General features: G+C 37.4%; 1 protein-coding gene across 1 annotated transcript in view; it reads left to right on the top strand.

The window, feature by feature from the left end:
- The window catches only part of LOC101611973 (disintegrin and metalloproteinase domain-containing protein 29), a 177,377-nt gene that overhangs the window by 113,694 nt on the left and 43,683 nt on the right, over positions 1-20,000 (top strand). Inside the window, exon 4 of the mRNA XM_004657072.2 lies at positions 14,643-14,743. Within this exon, the coding sequence (XP_004657129.2) occupies positions 14,643-14,743 (101 nt within the window). The remainder of the gene's footprint in view (positions 1-14,642; positions 14,744-20,000) is intronic.

The following is a 20,000-nucleotide window of genomic DNA, read 5'->3' on the forward strand; positions in this document are numbered from 1 at the left end:
TCCTTAGAATCTGTGTCTATGTGAAAAAGAGAAGCAAGGCTGGAGAGATGGCTTAGCAGTTAAGCGCTTGCCTATGAAGCCTAAGGACCCCGGTTCGAGGCTTGGTTCCCCAGGTCCCACGTTAGCCAGATGCACAAGGGGGCACACGCATCTGGAGTTCGTTTGCAGAGGCTAGAAGCCCTGGTGCGCCCATTCTCTCTCTCCCCCTCTATCTGTCTTTCTCTCTGTGTCTGTTGCTCTCAAATAAATAAATATTAAAAAAAAAGGAAAGAGAAGCAGATTCTCCAACGGAGAGTAAAGTTAGCACCAGAAAAATGGGATAACCATTATTACTTAAGAGAGAATTTAGTAGGTATAGGCCCTCTTGTAGCCCACGATTGGTGGTGGCTTGATAATGGAGAGTGGGCTCATGTTTGGATATGGTTCTGACTTGTTTCTCATCTCCAGCTGTGGGTTCCATTCCACTGAGTGGTTCAGTTAGCCAAAACAAGAGCAGTTGGTTTTCCACCATGGCTGTGTGCCACTATTGAACTTGTGTGAGCATCCTGACAAGTATGCTGCTAAATAGGTTAGACCATGACTTGCTTGAACAGATATTGGTCATTTTCCCCCAGTCACCATGTAGCACCTTCTGGCATTAGACAGGCTGACTGTCTGGGGTCTGAGCCTGTTCCAGCTTCCAGCCACTATAAACATGGTTGAGCAGATCTCTTTGGGCTGAGTCTTGGAGGTTTTAGGGTACATGCCTAGTAAGGGAATAACTGGGTCTGTTGGTAACTCTTTAGTCAGCTCTTTTAGGAGTCTCCATATTGCTTTCAAAAGTGGTTGTACCATCTTACATTCCCACCAACAATGGATGAGGGTTCCTATTTCTCCACATCCTCACCAGCATTTATTTAATTTAATTTAATTTATTTATTTTGTTTATTTTGCATTAAGGTCTCACACTGGCTCAGGCTGACCTAGAAATCACTCTGTAGTGTTAGGTAGGCCTTGGAACTCATGGTGGTCCTCCTACCTCTGCCTCCCAAGTGCTGGGATTAAAGATGTGTGCCCCCACAACCAGCTTTCATTTGATTTTTTTGATGTTTGCTATCCTAACTTGGGTAAGGTGGAATCTCACAGTTATCTTAATTTGCATTTCTCTGATGATTAGGGATGATGAAAATTTTCCTAAGTGTAATTTTGCCATTTGTATTTCTTTATCTGAGAACTGCCTGTGCAGTTCTTTGCCCCATTTTGTGAATGAGTAGTTTGACTTTCTATTGTTAAGGTTTTTGAGTTTTTTGTAGATTCTAGAGATTAGGTCTCTCTCAGTTGGATATTCATCATATATTTTCTTCCATTCTGTGGGTAATCTATTGGCTTTGCTTATTGTATGTTTGTCTGTGAAAAAACTATTCAGCTTTGTGTGATCCCATTGGTTGAATGATTGTTTAAGATCTGGTGCTACTGAGGTTTTGTTCAGGAAGTATTTTACCATTCCTATATCATAGAAAGTTCCTCCTATTTTCTTCCACTAGTAGCCAAGTTTCCAGTATTATATTGAAGTCTTTGATCCTTTTGGACGTGAGTGTTGTGCATGGCGAGATGTATGGATCAAGTTTCAATTTCATGCATATGGTTATCCAGTTTGTACAGCACTATTTGTTGAAGATGCTGTCTTTTGTTGATATTGTATATATGTAAGTACAATGATTGTGATGGGGAGGTAATATGATGGAGAATGGAATTTCAAAGGAGAAAGTGTGGGGGGGAGGGAGGGAATTAACATGGGATTTTTTTTTTTATAATCATGAAAAAAGCTAATAAAAATTAAAAAAAAAAGATGCTGTCTTTGTTCCTGCCTGTATTATTAGGGACTTTGTCAATTATTAAGTAGCTATAATTGCTTTACCCAATGTCTGGGTCCTTGATTCTATTCCACTGGTCTATACTCCTGCTTTTATGCCAGTACCATGCTGTTTTTATTACTATGGCTTTGTAATATCGCTTAAGATCTGGTATTGTGATGCCTCCAGAGGTATTTCTTTTGCTGAGGATATGCTTGAATATCCTAGTTATTCTGCCTTTCCATATGAGATCATTTTTTCTATCTCTATGAAGAACACTGTTGGAATTTTAATTGTAATTGCATTAAATCTCTATACAGCCTTTGGTAGGATTGCCATTTTTGCAATGTTAATTCTGCCTATCTAGAAGCATGGAAGGCTGTTTCCTTTTCTCAAGTCCTCCTCAATTACTTTTTTGAGTGTGTTTAAGTTTTCATTGTATACATATTTTACATTCTTGGTTAATGTTATTCCAAGGTATTTTTATTTTTATTTTTTGTTGATGTTGAATATGGGACAATGTTCCTTATTTCTTTCTATGTATCTTTGCATTTGCATATTAAAAGGCTACTGATTTTGGTGCATTGATTTTGTATCCTGCTACTTTACTATATTAGTTAATCACCTTCAAGCATTTTGGGATGGAGTCTCTCGGGCCTTTTCCATATCGAATCATGTTACCTGCAAATAGAGCTAGCTTGACTTCTTCCTTTCTAAATTGTAACCCTTTTATCTCTTTCTTGTGAATTGTTACTTGAGCTAGGACTTCCAGTACTATATTAAATCGAAGAGGTGAGAGTAGACACCCAGTCTTGTTCCTGACCTCAGTGGGAATTCTTCCAGTCTCTCTCCATTAAGTATTTTTGGGGCTTTAGGAGCTTTGGTATAGCCTTTATTATAGGAAGCGAACATGCCAATTCTCTCCAATGTTTTGATCATGAAGCGATGTTGTATTTTGTCAAAGGCCTTTTCTGCGTCTATTGAAATAATCATGTGGTTTTTGTGCTTAACCTTGTTTATGTGGTGTATTACTTTGACAGATTTCTGTATGTTGAACTACCCCTGCTTTCCTTGGATGAATCCCACTTGATCAATGTGGATATTGTTTTTGATGTGTTGTTGGATTTGGTTTGTGAAGATTTTGTTCCAGATCTTTGCATATAAGTTCATCAGGGAAATAGGCTGGTAGTTTTCTTTTCTTGTGGCATCTCTGCCTGGTTTTGGAATTAGGGTGATACTAGCTTCATAAGAGGAGTTGAGTAGCTTTCCCTGTTCTCCAAATATGTGGCACAGTATGAGGAAGATTGATTTGAGTTCTTCCATGAAGGTTTGATAGAATTCAGCTGAGAAACCATCTGGTCCTGGACTCTTGTTTTTGGGGAGGATTTTTTTTATTATTTTTCAATCTTGATGAGTGTGATAGCTTTGTTTAGGAGATTAATCTGTCTGACTTTAGCTTTGGTAAATGGTATGTGTACAGGAGTTTATCCATTTCCTCCATATTATCCAATTTTGTGGATTAGATGATTCTCCCAATTTCACTTACATCTATTGTGATCTCTACTTTTTCATTTTTAATTTTGTTACATTGAAACATCTCTTTTTTTTTTCGCTTATTCAAATTGGATAGAGTTTGTCAATATTGTTTATGTTTTCAAAGAACCAGCTCTTTGTTTCATCAATTTTCTTAATTGTTTTCTTAGTTTTCAATTCATTAATTTCTGCTCTGATCTTAATTATATTTTTCCATCTGGAGCTTTTTGGGTTGGCTTCTTCTTGCTTTTCCAGTGCCTTTAGGTGGATGGTTAGGTTATTGATTTGGGATCTCTCAGTCTTTGTTATGAAGACATGTAGTGCTAAGAGTTTTTCCCTGAGGACTGCCTTCATTGTGTCCCATAAGTTTTGGTATGCTGTGTTGTCATTGCCATTCATTTATTGAAATTTCACAATTTCAGTTTTAATTTCGTCCATTATCCATTAATTTTTTTATTGTGTGCTGTTCAGTTTCCAGGAGCTGATGGGATTCTTGGTGGGTCTTTTTTTTTTTTTTAATTTCTAGCAATATAGCATTGTTATCTGATATCATGCAGTGTATTATTTAAATCTTCCTAAATATATGGAGGCAGGCTTTGTGACCTAGTATATGATCTATTTTAGAGAATGTTTCATGGGCTGCTGAGAAGAATGTATAGTCTGTGGATTTGGGATGGGATTTTCTGTAGATGTGTACTAGGTCTAAATGATCTATGGTTTTGTTGAGCTCTGTTACTTCCCTGCTGAGTTTCTGTTTGAATGATCTATCTATTACTGATAATGATGTATTGTCCCTAACTATGATGGTGTTGATGGTTATTTCTATTTTATTGTCAAATAGGTTTTGTTTTATGAACTGTGGTGTGCTTGTGTTTGGTGCATAAAGATTTATGATCAAGATATCCTCTTGATGGAGTGTCCCCTTGAGTTTGGCTTTGTTTTCATATAATTGTAAAGCTAAGTTTTATCATGGAAAGTTTTTCTTTCACCATCTTTTATGAGGGATATTTTTGCTGAGTGAAGTAGTTTGGGTTGGAAACCATAGGTTCTTAGAATTTGCAGTGTTCCACTCCAGGCCCTTCTGGATTTTAAGGTTTCCATTGAGAAATATGTAGTAATTCTGATGGGGTTGCCTGTAAAAGTGATGTGCTGTTTTTCCCTAGCTGCTTTTAGGATTTTCTCTTTGGTGTAAATGTTTAGTCTTAATGAAAATAAGTCTTGGAGAGTTTCTCCTTTGGTCCAATCTGTTTGGAGTTCTGTTACCTTATTGTATCTTGATGGGCCTTTCTTTTGGAATTCCCATGATCTGAATGTTAGGACATTTAAGGGTATCCCACAATTCCCTCATGTTCTAGTCAGATAAATATTTGAACTTATTGAAACTTTTGAACTCTGGAACTGTTTCTTCTGTCTTGTCTTCCAGATTGGAGTTTCTATCCTCCACATGGCTGACTCTATTTTTGAGAGCTTCTGAAGTGTTTTGGGCCTGTTCAATGAAGTTTGCATGTTCTACTAGTTTTCTATGTATAATTTCCATCCCTCTGTCAAGTTCCCTTTTCATAACTTTTTCTCATTATCTTGATGCTCTTGGAATTCATCCTTGCATTTATGTCTTCATTTAGCATCACCAGCTGATTTTTGAGGTCCCCTTCTTTTTCACTCTCCTTCATATCTCTTAACTGTCTTTGAACTACATCCATTTTCTTATCTATTAGGTCTAGTCTAGTGATGGCAGCATCTACATGATTATTGGTCCTTTGCTGTTTTTTCTGCAAGTTCTCCCAGTAGCTTGGTTAGGGTTTCATTGGTCATAGCTTCATTTTGATGTTCTGATCTTATGTTTTCATTAGAGACATTCATTATAGGACTGGGTGATCTTACTGGATTTATTTGCATTTGATTTTTGATGTTATTTCTTTTGCACTGTGGTCTGCCCATCACAGTGTATGGGCAGGGAGAGTAGGACTGTGGTCTCAATGGGCAGGGGAAGTGGTGCCTCTTGGGGGAGAGGTTCTGAGCTCACACACAGGCAAGCAGACAGGTTGAACACTCCTGAGCTCACACATGGGTGGATGGATCAGCCTGAGCTCACACAGGCAGCAGACAGATGGTGGGGATTGGGCCTGAGCTTGCACAGGTGGGCAGGGCAGACATGAGCTCATGAGTGGGCAGATGGAATGGACCTGAGCTCATGCACGGGTTGGTGGCCAAAGTGGCCCAGTGGGCAGATGGGAAGGTCACCAGTGTGGCTTGAGACTGTGTGCCTGCAAAGCATAGATGGGGATTAGGTCTGAGCTGGCACAGGTGGATGGGCAGAGCAAGCCTGAGCTCACGAGTGGGCTGGTGGAACGGGCCTGAGCTTGTGCATGGATGGGTAGCTGGACCAGCAAGCGGGCAGTTGGGTGGATTGGGCTGAGCTTGCATGGGCAAATCGGTGGCATGGGCCCCCATGTGCGGGGTGGGCAGAGGCAGATGGAATGATTGAGCCTGAGCTAGTGCAGGCTGGTGGATGGAGCTGGTCTGAGGTAGTCCATGGGTGGGGATAGCCAGATAATGGCCTCTGTGCAGTGAGGCAATTGGAACTGTGGTGGCCTAGGTCACTTTTCATGCAGTAAGATCAGGAGTAGCCTGAGTATGGGACTATGGCTGGGGCAGCTGCCTGGGTGAATTGGGGACTGGTGGTATACCCAAGATTGAGGGAATCAGCCAATTCCCTTTTTCCCCTATGTGCCATCCCACTGGAAATATATTAAAGATTGCTCTCTCCTCAAAGACCAAGTGAACACTTAATGCCCTGCCTTTCCTTCCTGGGGACATGTAGCATGGTTAGGTGGACACCATCTTGACTGGAACTTCAAAATATACCTATTTTAATATGACAAATGAGATAAATAAAAACTTCTTCCAACTTTTTGAAAAATATTTCAAGTTCTACATGAAATATAAGCATTGTCACATCAAAATAAGCTTTAACTAGCAATATTTAAAATGCATCTTATTTTATTCCTTATTATGTTTCTTTTCCTAAGATTTTTTGATAATGATTACAAGAAATAATTTCACAAGTGTATTATGTCTAATGTTTCACACTTTTTAAAGCACTCATTTTTAGGAGAATATCTGCAGCTATTCTTTGGAATTATATATCCACAGAAGGCTGAATACCGTTTAACATACATAACACCATATACATCTGAAAATCTGATGACAATGCTATATTCAGCAAAGCTTAGGTGTCACACTTCATTCTGCAATTCAGATGCACAGACTGGCCCTTTGCCAACAACATATGATGTCAAGGTTGCCATTTAATATTTTCCTTCTTCTTAACCAAATGCCTCTATGTCAACTGGATAAATCTTTACTATAAAGCTTTTATTTTTCTTCCGGGTGTATATTTGAGTATTTCTCTACATAGTTTTGATGGTTTCAGCTTTTATTACTTTATAATAAACATATTTCACTTATTTTTTCCATATAAAATCACATATTTAAGTACTTTATTCATTATGATACTTGTTTAAAGAAGCATGTTAGTTTGACTTCTCAGGTTTGGACAGAGTACAATTTAAGGTAAGAAAATCCAATTATATTTAACTAAAAAACTCAGGAAAAGAGGACAGTGTAATTGCAGTTTTCATGGTGAATTCAAGTTTTTTTCATTGTGAAATTTAAGCTTCTGAGCCAATCAAAAGAAAAATTAGCTACAAGGTGGTAATAGAAATGTCTGAACTATTTGAAGTTATTATCTTCTCAAAATAAATTTCTGGTGGAAATGATACAATATCACCTATATATTGCTCACTCTGATTTCTAGAATTGAATCTTGTGTTGAGTATTCTTTTTTCTTTTTTTAATATTTTATTTTTATTTATTTATTTGACAGAGGGAAAGGGAGGGAGAGAGAGAATGGGTGCAATAGGGCCTCCAGCCACTGCAAACGAATTCCAGACACATGTGCCACCTTGTGCATCTGGCTAACGTGGGTCCTGGGGAACCAAACCTGGGTCCTGTGGCTATGCAGGCAAATGCCTTAACTGGTAAGCCATCCCTCTGGCCCTTGTAATGAGTATTCTTATTCAAGATCTTTACTGAGGTCACATTTTGAGAGAAAACTGTATGAACCATAGAAAAAAATGGAGAGGGAAGATAAGAACAAGAATGTGTTTTCATGGATGGTAACAGGAGCCCTTTCACACAGGGACTTCTGGAATACATATTTTACCACTGAGTAACTTATTTTTTAGCAAAATTTTTCTTTTATTGTAAAATTATAATTCAATATGAATCATAAATAATCAACTGTAGTATTTTATCTATGAAAAAAAATTCACTTCTACTAATATCCTTGATGTTACAGTCAAATCATAATGGTTATTGAACACTTTTCAAAGAAAATATAAAAGCTTTGAGACATTTTATTTCTACTTATCATGATTAGTTACTTTTGCTATATAATTATAATTGATATATTCAATTTAAATTTGTATGATTCAGTACTCTCACTGTTTTATACTGTTCCATTTTTCATCCTTTCCTTTATTTCTATGCTTATATGAAAAAACACTTTTATGAATAACATCATCTTTTAAGAACTCCTGTATGACACTTTCCTAATGACAAAGTTTTTCATTCAGAAAAACAAAGGAACACTATTTTACTTCCATTTCTTTCATTTCATTCACACATTGAGAACTTATGTTGGCTGTCACTTGTTTCCCCCTCTAGAGATGGTCTTGCATCACTTAATATTCGTCGTCCCTCTTTCACAAGGTATATGAAGGCGGAGGCAAAATCACCTACATGCTTCAGCTACAGAATTTACTCACTGTATTAGTCAGGATTCTCCAGAGGAACAGAACTGCTAGAATGAATTATTTTAAAGAGGGAATTTATTGGATTAGCTTATGGTAGTTCAATAGTAGTTGCAGGCCCAAGAATCAAGGAACCTGGTAGCTGCTTAGTACATGTGGCCACATGCCTCAGAAGTCCCGATCCTGCACTGCAGAGCCTCTTCAGCAAATTGTGTTGGGAAAACTGTATATATATCTGCAGAAGGATGAAAATAGATTCTTCTCTCTCTCCATGCACAAGAATTAAGTCCAAATGGATTAAAGACCTTAACATCAGACCTGAAACTCTGAAACTGCTAGAGGAAAAATACGGGAAACTCTTCAACATATTGGTCTTGGCAAAGACTTTCCGAATACAACCCCAATTGCTCAGGCAATAAAACCACAGATTAATCACTGGGACCTCATGAAATTACAAAGATTTTGCACTGCAAAGGACACAGTGAAAAAAGCAAAGAGGCATCCTACAGAATGGGAAAAAATCTTCACCAGCTATATGTCTTATAGAGGATTAATATCTAGGATATACAAATAACTCAAAAAGTTAAATAATAAGGAATCAAACAAGCCAATTAAAAAATGGGCTATGGAGCCAAATAGAGCATTCTCAAAGGAAGAAATACAAATGGCATATAAGCATCTAAAAAAATGTTCTATGTCACTAGTCATCAGGGAAATGCAGATTAAAACTACATTGAGATTCCATCTCATTCCTGTCAGATTGGCCACCATCATGAAGACAAATGATCATAAATGTTGGCGGGGATGTGGAAAAAGAGGAACCCTTCTACACTGCTGGTGGGAATGCAATCTGGTCCAGCCATTGTGGAAAACAGTGTGGAAGTTCCTAAAACAGCTAAAGATTGATCTACCATATGACCCAGCTATAGCATTCCTAGGCATATATCCAAAGGAATCATCTCATTTCCTTAGAAGTACGTGCTCAACCATGTTTATTGCTGCTCAATTTATAAGAGCTGGGAAATGGAACCAGCCCAGATGTCCCTCAACTGATGAGTGGATAATGAAGATGTAGCACATTTATACAATGGAGTTCTACTCAGCAGTAAAGAAAAATGAAGTTATGAAATTTGCAGAAAAATAGATGGACCTGGAAAGGATTATACTAAGTGTGGTAACCCAGGCCCAGAAAGCCAAGCGCCACATGTTCTCTCTCATTTGTGGATCCTAGCCACAGATGATTGGGCTTCTGCCTGAGAAGGAAAATACTTGGTAGCAGAGGCCAGTAAGTTAAAAAGGAAACATAAAGGGAAGAGAAACGAAGGGAGGAGGGTATTTAATAGGTTGATATTGTATATATGTAATTACAATGATTGAGATGGGGAGGTAATATGATGTAGAATGCAATTTCAAAGGGGAAAGTGTCAGGGGGGAGGGAGGGAATTACCATGGGATATTTTTTTATAATCATGGAAAATGTTAATAAAAATTTAAAAATTAAGAAAAGAGAAAAAAGAAAAAGAAATAAAAACCAGTGGGTCATGGGAGCTCACCTGTAACCTCAGCATTTGGGAAGCTAAGACACATGAATTGCTGATACCATAGTGATCTAGGCACAATCTACAAAGTTGAGATTTCTCCCTTACACACCCATTAATTTATTTGTGTGTGTATTGTTTCTATATATAACAGTTTGATCACACATGCATTCTGTCCTTTGGAGAGGGCTTCCAATCAAATTAGAGAGTAGTTGGTTTCCCCCATAATAGACACACCACTATTGCATCTGTTGGCTCATTTGGCCTTGCTGGCAAAATGTAAGGCTTGCAGTGCCCACTGTTGTTTATCTGCACTGATGAGTTCTTTCTCTCCCATAGAGCTGCATGCAGTGTAGCTTTTTCCAGGCTTCTGTCAGCTGGTCTACAGGGAGGAGGTGTTCAGCTCAGTTCCAGCAGAGTTTCTCAGTGACCTTGCAGCCCAAGCATATGGAGTCTTCAACAATAGGGTCTTACCATTTATTCCTGGTGGGAGACTAAGAGCTTTGGCAATAGCCTGTAATGTTTTGGGGACATCAGGGACTTCTCTTGCCAACAACTCACTGGAAGGGATCCCATCTCTGGCACTGAAATTTTTCTAGTAACCATTTAAGGCTTCTGAGTGCACCATTGTCCAAAAGTAGGTTTTCATACAGCTGTTTCTTTCTTTTTAAACATATTTTATTTATTCATTTGGGGGAGAGAGAGAGGGAAGGAGAGAATGGGCCTGCAATGGCCTCTAGCCACTGCAAACGACTCCAGACGCATGTGCTACTTTATGCATTTGGGTTATGTGGGTACTGGGCACTCAAGCCTGGGTCCTTAGGCTTTGTAGGAAAATCCTTAACCACTACGTCATCTCTCCAGCCTTCCATATGGCTTTAAATAGATATATATATTTTTAAGTTCCTCTTAGGTGTTCTCTCATAAAATGGTACAAGTATTTAGTATTTTTGGACATCTAACTGATGAACCCGCTAGGTAAACCCAGACAACTTCACGGCCACAGTCATCTTCAGTGTTGTCACCTCATCCTCCTGTAGGGACTCCCACACCCACTTATGCCATCAGATCAGCAAGGTGTTCTTCCCCAACCCCCCCTTTTTTTTTAACATGCTCAAGTCCAGTAGCCATTCTCAGAGGTATGTATGGAGGAAAGTCTAGAATTTTCTGTGTGAAATAAAAAAGAATAGATACTCTTGGGTATTCTAGATAACTAGAGGGAATCTAGAAGGTCATAGGTGAATTGACGATCTTACCACCTATTGCTCCTAGAATCTGTGCTCTCTTAAGAGACTGCACCCCATGCAGGGCTCAGACATTTACACTCTGTGTCTTCTCTGCCCTGGACAGTGCTGGGTTCTGGTTACAGATGCATAAGACTTGATGTCTTAAACCTTGTGATGTCGGAAGGATAATTTCCCATCCATCTTAATTTGCACTCTTTCATAAAATAGAGCCAGTTACTTAAGTGAAAACATTATTAGATCATAATAAAGTTGTGCAAAACCCATGCCTCAAAAAAAAAAAAAAAAAAGGAAGGGAGGAGGGTACTGAATTGCTTGGTATTGTATATATGTAAGTACAATGATTGAGATGGGGAGGTAATATGATGAAGAATGGAATTTCAAAGAGGAAAGTGTGTGTGTGTGGTGGGGGAATTACCATGGGATTTTTTTTATAATCATGGAAATCATTAATAAAAATTTTAAAAAATGAGGAGAGTGGAGAGGAATCCCACAATGAAGCAAATACCCACTAAATTTTAATCAAAACTTATAAAACATGTATACAAAGGGGGCATACAAGAACAGAATCAAAGATCAAGTTAGACAGAATATTCATACAAAAGTTATTTTTGGGCTAGAGATGCCTTAGCAGTTCAGACACTTCCCTACAAAGCCAAAGGGCAAATTCAATTCTTCATTATGCCCAAATTTTGATATGTTCTGTTGTCTTTATCATTTGACTCTGTGAATGTTTTGATTTCCTTCTTGATTTATTCATGACCCATTCACCATTTAGTAGTGTATTGTTTAATTTCTATGATTGTTTGTACGCTCTATAGTTTTTCTTGTTGTGGATTTATGGTTTAATCCCACTGTGATCAGAGAGAGTACAAGGAATTTTCAATTTTCCTGTATTTGTTAAGTTTTGCTTTGTGACCTATTATATGGTCTATTTTAGAGAATGTTCTATGTGCTGCTGAAAAGAATGTGTACTCTGCAGCATTTGGATGGAATCCTCTGTAGATATATGTTAGTCCCATTTCTTCTATGACATCATTAACCCAGATATCTCTCTGTTTACTTTCTTTGCCATGATGATGATCTGTCAGTTGATGAGAATGGGATATTGAAGTCACAAACTACATTTGTGTTTTGTGTTACCTGTGACCTTAAGTCTAATAGTGATTGTTTGATGAAATTTGGAGCACCCATCTTAGGTGTAGATATGTTAGAATTACAATGTCTTCCTGTTGAATTGTTCATTTAATAAACATAAAGTGACCTTCATTATCTTTCCTAAGTAATATTGGTTTTAAGTCTTTCCTATCAAATATTAGGATAAAAACACTTGCTTGTTTTCTAGGCCCATTTGCTTGAAATATCATTTTCCATTCTTTTACACTAAGACAGTGTCTATCTTTTACAGTGAGGTAAGTTTCTTGGAGGCAACAAACAGAAGGATCCTACCATTTAATCCAATCTGTAATCCTGTGTCTTTTGGTTGGGGCATTGAGGCCATTGATATTAAAAGTTATTATTGGCAGGTCCGTATTTATTCTTGCCCTTTTTCTTTTATAGCTATTCTTGTTTTTTTGTTTTTCTTTTTTCTTTTTTAGTGTTTTGTATTAAGTGTTATTCAAGTATTTTTTTTTTCATGTTTCTTCATGTGTGTACTTTCCTTCGTCTTCAGCATGAAGGATCCCTCCAAGTATTTTCTGTAGAGCTGGATTAGTGCACATATATTCCTTTAGCCTATTTTTGTTGTGGAATATCCTTATTTCTCTGTCAATTTTGATGAATAGATTTTCTGGATAAAAAATCTTGGTTGACAGTTGTTATCTTTTAGAACTTGGAATATATGGTTCCAAGTCTTTCTGTCTGTTAAAGTCTATGTTGAGTAACTTTCTGTTTTCCTGAGGGTTTGCCCATGTAAGTAAGTTGATGTTTTTCTCTAACTACTTGCAATTTCAATATATTTTCTTTACTTTGTTTGTTTACTACTTTAATTATAATATGGTGAGGGGAGGCTATTTTCTGGGTTTGTCTGTTTGGTGTTCTAAAGGCTTCGAATATCTTCATTGGTGTCTCTTTCCTGATTTGGGGAAATTTTTCTTCTATGACTGATGAAAACACCTATTATGCCTTTGGAGCAAAAGTCTTGACCTTCTACTATACCCTGAATTCTTATGTTCGATCTCTTCACAGTGTCCAAAATGTCTTGAATTCCCATTCATATCTTCCTATTAGTTTTTCTTTCTCTTTGTTGGACTGTATTAGATCTGCCACCTGGTCTTATACATTAGATACTCTGTTCTCTCCTTCACACATTCTAGTGCTGAGACTTTCTGCAGAGTTTTTATGTGACTTACTGTGTTTTTCCTGTCTAATATTTATTGGTTTTTCTTCAATATTTCTATTTCCTTAAGCATGTCTTGAGTTGACCTCCTTTTTCATTAAGTTGGTTTCCTGTTTTCTCCTTCAGGAGTGTGTTTTCTCCTTTGATTTCTTTGAACACAGTTATAATAATTCTTTTGAAATATTTGTCAGGTATTTCATCTAGATAAGTCTCACTGGAGGTCATTTCTAATGGATGTACAATTTTGGTGGAATTATATTGCCTTGATTTTTTTTGTGGTACCTGTATTGTAGAGATTTTTGCATCTTGGCTTAGTTTGATGCTTGGATTTTCTAATTATCTACTATCTAATTATCTACTATTCTAATTATCTATTATCTAATTATTCTTAGATGTGTATTGTCAGACATAGGCAGGGCCCTGGGTTAAAGCAAGTCTAAACTGTCTGACACAAAGGCCTCAGGCTATGAAGAGGTTAGTCACAGCATCCTGAACTGCTGCTCATATCTCAGTGAACAGACTTACAGGGGAGCTTATCTATCCATTCTTGGGGGTTGCAGTGAGCCTGTACCCCCTACAAAATCTTGGACCCCAAGATCAGCAGGAAGAAGGGCCACTCCCTCTCCAAGCATGGGATACCTGGACATTCAGATAAGACTTAGGCTTTGCCCATAACCCTGCGACCTTTGGCCAGTTGCCTAGGAATCTCCTTATATGGTATCAGCCAGCACGTTTTCACAGCCCATCCCCCTGTACCCTATACCTTCCTTTTGCCATTGCTTATGTGCTGGCATGTATGTCCCCATATGTTGATTGGGAATCAGCAAGCAATTTTGTATATCCAATCCCCTTAGGCCTCTCTCCCACCCTCAACTGCTTATAAACTCATTTCCCTATTGATTAAGACTGTCTCCTGAAAGTGATTCTTTCATGTGATTACCATTGTTGCCTGGATTCCTTCGGGGGAACCATGGCCAGCCCCAGAGGAGCCAGGGACCCACATCATATATCTCACATTACATATCCTCAGGGTAGAGCTTAAGGTTCCAAGTGTGGCTCTTATATTATTCCCAGAGTAACCGCAAAAGTCACTTCAGGTATTATGTTTTCTTGCTATACAAGTATTCTAGGAGGCTAGGTTGAGCAAAATACAGGCAAATTCTAAAATTCAGTTGTGTAATATGTGCACTCAATCAAAATGAGTATGGAGTATTTGTGTAAGAGTTAGGATTAAAATAAATAGATAATTTAATAAAGTCAAAGTCCCTATTGGTGTGTGTTGTCCCACACCCTTAATCTTGTCAACTTGAAGGCTGAAATTTCTGGTCTGTAATGGATTCCAGGTTAGCCTGGGGCCAAGTGAGATCCAGTCTCCAAGAATGATGGAAGACAAAGGCACTATTAATCAGAAAGCAACAAAGGAAAACCACAAAATTCAGCTTGGGTAAGAATGGCAAAGCTAACCATTAATTACATGTAACAGATAACCTGCCTTGACATGGAATGAGCATTCCCAATACAGGCCTGTATACCAGGCTTTGGGGCAGGCACTGACCCAATGTAAGTAGGCCCTATTGCCTTTTGGGATAGTTTCAGTTTCACCTATGTTGCCTGGCTGCTTTATTCCCTCTTTACTGCAGTGTGGGCTTGGTGAGACTGGCTGGGTTGGTGGGACTATTGCTGTGGTCACCTGTGTTGGGTTCTGTGTGGTTGAGTTCCCTTTCTCAGGTCTTCTGTTCTTTTCATCACTGGCAGTCCAGGGAGGAGAGGCTTTGGAGGGTGCCTGAAGATGTACTAGAGATGCATGGCTGGTAGCTGTGATCCTTTCCTCATAGCCATTCAGCTGGTCCATGCTGTCTTAAGGTTTCTTGACTTTGTGGGGAGACTGGTGTGAGTGGAAAATCTCTTCATCTGACTCCTCCTGCAGCTCAGGCAGAGCTATGTAGCTGTGTGGACCAATGCTATAGCAGGAGCCAATTATGGCTGGTTGCCTACTTTCTAGAAATTCTGTGTCTTTCCACCTTATCTGCTGAGGTTGGTAATTCTTAATAGACCTTCACTTTTTGGTAGAAGATTGCACTTTACTGTTTTTATGCTGATCCTCCCTTCCCCAAGACTGCTTTGGCATGGCTACTGTGCTGCTCTTACCCATAAGACTCTTTACTTTTTTTGTGAGATTATTTGAATTTCTTTCTAACTTATACAATGTATCTTTAGAAATAGTTGGTCATTAATGATTGAAATATGATGGAAAAATTTGAAAGACTTCATCCAAGGACTATATGCTCTTATTATCTCTCATTTGTAGCATTCATTATTTTATATTTCTAATTTTTGCCTTAGAAATAAATAGTAATATTGTACATGTTTATCATTTAAAAAATTTTTATCATAGTTTGGTACCTTTTTGTCTAAAGACACACACACACACCCACACACACATCGACCCACATACATGTAAAGTGCATTTTCATGAGCTATTTGGACATGGACATTTAAGAGGAATGTCACATTGTCTCCTTTAATAAAGTGTGTTTTCTGGGGTTGGAGAGATGGCTTAGAGGTTAAGAGTTTGATGTGAAGCCTAAGGACCCCGGTTCAAGGCTCGATTCCCCAAGACCCAGGTTAGCCAGATGCACAAGGGGGCGTACACATCTGGAGTTCATTTGCAGTGACTGGAGGCTCTGGTGTGCCCATTATCTTCCTCCCTCCCTCTCTCTCTCTCTCTCTGTCCCTTTCTCTCTCTGTTGCTCCCAAATAAATAAATAAAAATAAATAAAAAATAAACAAAGTGTATTTTCTTAGGCTATAATGTTTCAAATGACAGCCATGTCTTTTGAGTGTAATTTTACAATTATGTACCTAATGGCTTTATTAGTTAAAGGAACAACAAATTATCATAAAATAGTAACAAAATCATAGTCCACTAAATTACAAGTTAATGTATGGGACAAAATTAAAAACAACACAAACAACAATATTTCAGCAAGAAGAAAAGAACATATGCATAATTGACAAAAGTTTAATTAGCTGATCTGAGTTACAGCAGCTTTCCACTCATATCTCTTTACTTTGGTTATTTTTTTAAAAATATCTCCAAATTTATAATTAAGAAAGATGATATTCTATGTACATGTTTATTATCAGCAGGGTTATGGAGGAAAACACCGTACCTATCAATTATCTAGGACTGGGTTAAGGAGATGGCTCAGCACTTAAAAGCACTTGCTCACAAAACTTGCCAGCCCAGGTTTCAGTCTCCAGCACCCATATAAAGCCAAGTGTAGTGTAAGTACCATGCCCTGAGGTGGTATGATAGAGAGCGGAGTTTCAAAGGGGAAAGTGGGGGGAGGAAGGGAATTACCACAGGATATTGTTTACAATTATGGAAGTTGTCAATAAAAAAATTAAAATAAAAAAGCCAAGTGCAAAGTATCACATGCATTAGTGATCCTAAATGGCTTATGACAATAGGAGGTGGAACCAGTAGAAACTGATACTCGCAAACCAACTAATCTCATACTCATTTGCAACAATAAGTGGTCCTTTCTCAAAGATGGTGGAAGAATAGCCCAGACTCCTCAAGACTGTCCTGAAATGTTCCATAGAGCATATATCACCCACCTGACAAACACATTAATAAAATAACAAATAAAGCAAACAGCTGTCAATATAGTAGATTATCACACCGTTTCTGAAGAAAATAGTTTCCCTCCTGCTATCTAATCATATATTTCTAAAACACAATGTTTTTAAAGTTTTGGAAATTAAGTTCAGATTAGAGGTTACCTTACTGACACAATGCAAGAAAGTCTTCAGCAAAATAACTCAACATATTTTGAATAGCCTTCACATAGATACTTAGAAATATTAAGCATAAGAAAATGGCCTACTTTCCTTTGTATACAAAAAATAAATCATAATTTTTTTATGTTGTCATAAATTGTCAGAAGCATTCCAACCATGAAAGTCAGAGTGGAAATACATTGGTTAATGCATTATCCATTTGTAGCTTATAACCCCAATCATTTAATGTCACTTAGTATACTTAAGATCCCAATAGATACAACTAAATAAGCAGTGAAATATTCTAAAACTTTCAAGGTAGTAAAATTATCATTATTTGAGTATGGTATAATGTAATCTAAACATTTCAACAGATAAATCATTGTAAATAGTGAAAACGAGATGGTTGTGTACAGAATATGTTTAAGTTAACATGAAATCCTACCCTAAAATAGTTGGAACTCGCATACATAAATTATGCCTTTCAGAAGATATTTGGAAGACACAAATTTTAAATATCAGAATTCAAGATTTTCATGAGACAAGTGCAGAAGCCTTACCTGTGTCTACAAAAATTGTAGTAGGGAAAATGAGAGCATTATTGATATCCCTTATGATTTATTCTGAGCTTAATCGGTGTACACAAAAGCCTAATTGCCTTATTGATCTTACTCCTGTTTATTTAAAGTTAAGATTATGTCAGAATATGTCAAACCTTTATAAATGATATTCTGAAATTAAAATAAAATAAATCAATATTAATGCAATTTGTGGATTATTTTTGTAGTTGGTCCATTTTATAATTTATGTTCACTTGTATTCTTCCTCTATAATACTTGCCCTGTTTAACACAAGCTATAATATATCTTCTTATTATTGTAAGATTCATAGATGTAAATAGCTTTTTATATAATCTAGTTATTTATTGCTATTCTTCCCTCTTGGTATAAATGCTTTTTCATCCCAGAGGGATGATTCTTTTTCATTTTTATCTCAGATAATTTTAATTTTCTGCTAATTTATATTTTGCCTAATAGTTGGTCAAAAGTATGTTTGGATTTTATTTATTTATGATATTTTTTTCATTTTCCCCTGTTACTCATTTCTACTTTTATTCCCTTGTGATCAGAAAAAAATATTCTTAGTGTATTTTTAAGTTGATAAGAATTGCTTTCTGAGTGAATATGTGATCTTGGCTGTAGAATATTTCATGTGCCCCAAAGAAGAATGGAAATTCTGTTGTTGAGTTGAAAACTGTTTATCTGTCATGTTCTATATGGTATTATGCTAGCCTGTTCTTTCTGAAAATTTTTAAATGTTCTTTTAAATTTCTTTTTTCTTATTGATGTTGTTTCTGCTGATGCTTCTGTCTTGTTGATCTATCTGTTCTCTGTTGGCAATATTTCATCATTTAATACTTTCCTTGTTTATGCCATATATGCGCATGATGTAATCAACAGGGAAATACAGTTCATATTAGCTCACATCTAACAAGATATTTCTTATCAAAAACCTAGAGGACAAGTTGAGAATTTGGACAAAGTGTTTCTTTGTTTCATCATGTATTATCTATTGGAATGTAAAATGACATAGCTGCTATAGAAAACAATACAGAAGTTTCTCAAAAAATTAAAACAATTGCTGGACAGATGGCTCAGAAGTTAATGTACTTGTGTGCAAAGCCTAATGTCCTGGATTAGTTCCTAAATACCCACATAAAGCTAGGTGCACAAAGTGACACATGCATATAGAGTTTGTTTGCAGTGGCTGGAGGCTCTGGCATGCCCATTCTCTTTTCCCCTATGTCTCTTTTTCTTTCTTTTTCCCTCCCTCCTTTTTTCCTCTGCTTGAAAATAAGTAAATAAACTGTTTCAAAAAATTAAAACTATTATTACCAAGTGAGTCATCCATTCTACATCTGAGCATTGATTATAAAGATATGAAATTGACATTGTGAATATGTATTAGCATTTCATGTTCATTATAGAATGAATTCATAGCCAAGCTGTGAATATAACCAAAATATTTATCAGCAGATGCATAAGGAAAAACAATATATTTACACATTAAATTATTATTCATACCTTAGATTTTTTAAAATTTAATTTATTAGTTTTCTTTTCAGTAAATACAGGCAGTTTGTACCATTGCTTAGGCTCATCTGAGATCTACCCCCTCCCATTGGACCCTCCTTGTTGATGTAAATGGGTCGTGCATTGTGGAGTTAGCCCCCAGTTATTGGTATGATAAATGTTTCTGCAAATCATGACCCAACATGTGACTCTGACATTCTTTCAGCCCCCACTTCCGCAAAATTTCCCTGAGCCATGTTGGGTTCATTTTTGGTCTGCTTCAGTGCTGAGGTGTTGGGGGCCTCTGAGGCTCTGGCTCTCTGATTTGGTAGGAGTTGATTTTTCTTTGTGATGGTCTCCTTCCCCTTCATGCTGGTATCTGGATCACAGGAAAACATCACCCTTGCTTGTTTCGCCAATTGTCCTTAGTTTCAGTTGGGCCCCTTTTGAGGTATGTTGGGGCAGCTCTCTTCTTAGGATCTGCATCTATCTGGAAAAGAGAAGCAGATTCTCCAACAGAGAGTACGTTAACACCCGGAAAATTGAGATAACACTTACTTTTTTGATAGACAATTTGATAGGTGTAGGCCCTCTTAACCCCGTGATTGATGGTAGCTTGATATTGTAGAGTGGGCTTGTGTTTGGTATGGTTCTGACTTGTTTCCCAGCTCCAGCTAAGGGTCTAGTACCACTGAGTGGATCAGTTAGCCAAATCAAGAGCAATTGGTTCCTCACCATGGCTGTGTACCACTATTGCACTTGTGTGGGCATCACGTCAGGTTATTTGTTGCTAATTAGGTTAAACAATGAGTTGCTTGGACAGATCTTGGTCATTTCCCCCAG

Source organism: Jaculus jaculus, chromosome 1, assembly GCF_020740685.1.
Source record: "Jaculus jaculus isolate mJacJac1 chromosome 1, mJacJac1.mat.Y.cur, whole genome shotgun sequence".
NCBI lineage: Eukaryota > Metazoa > Chordata > Mammalia > Rodentia > Dipodidae > Jaculus > Jaculus jaculus.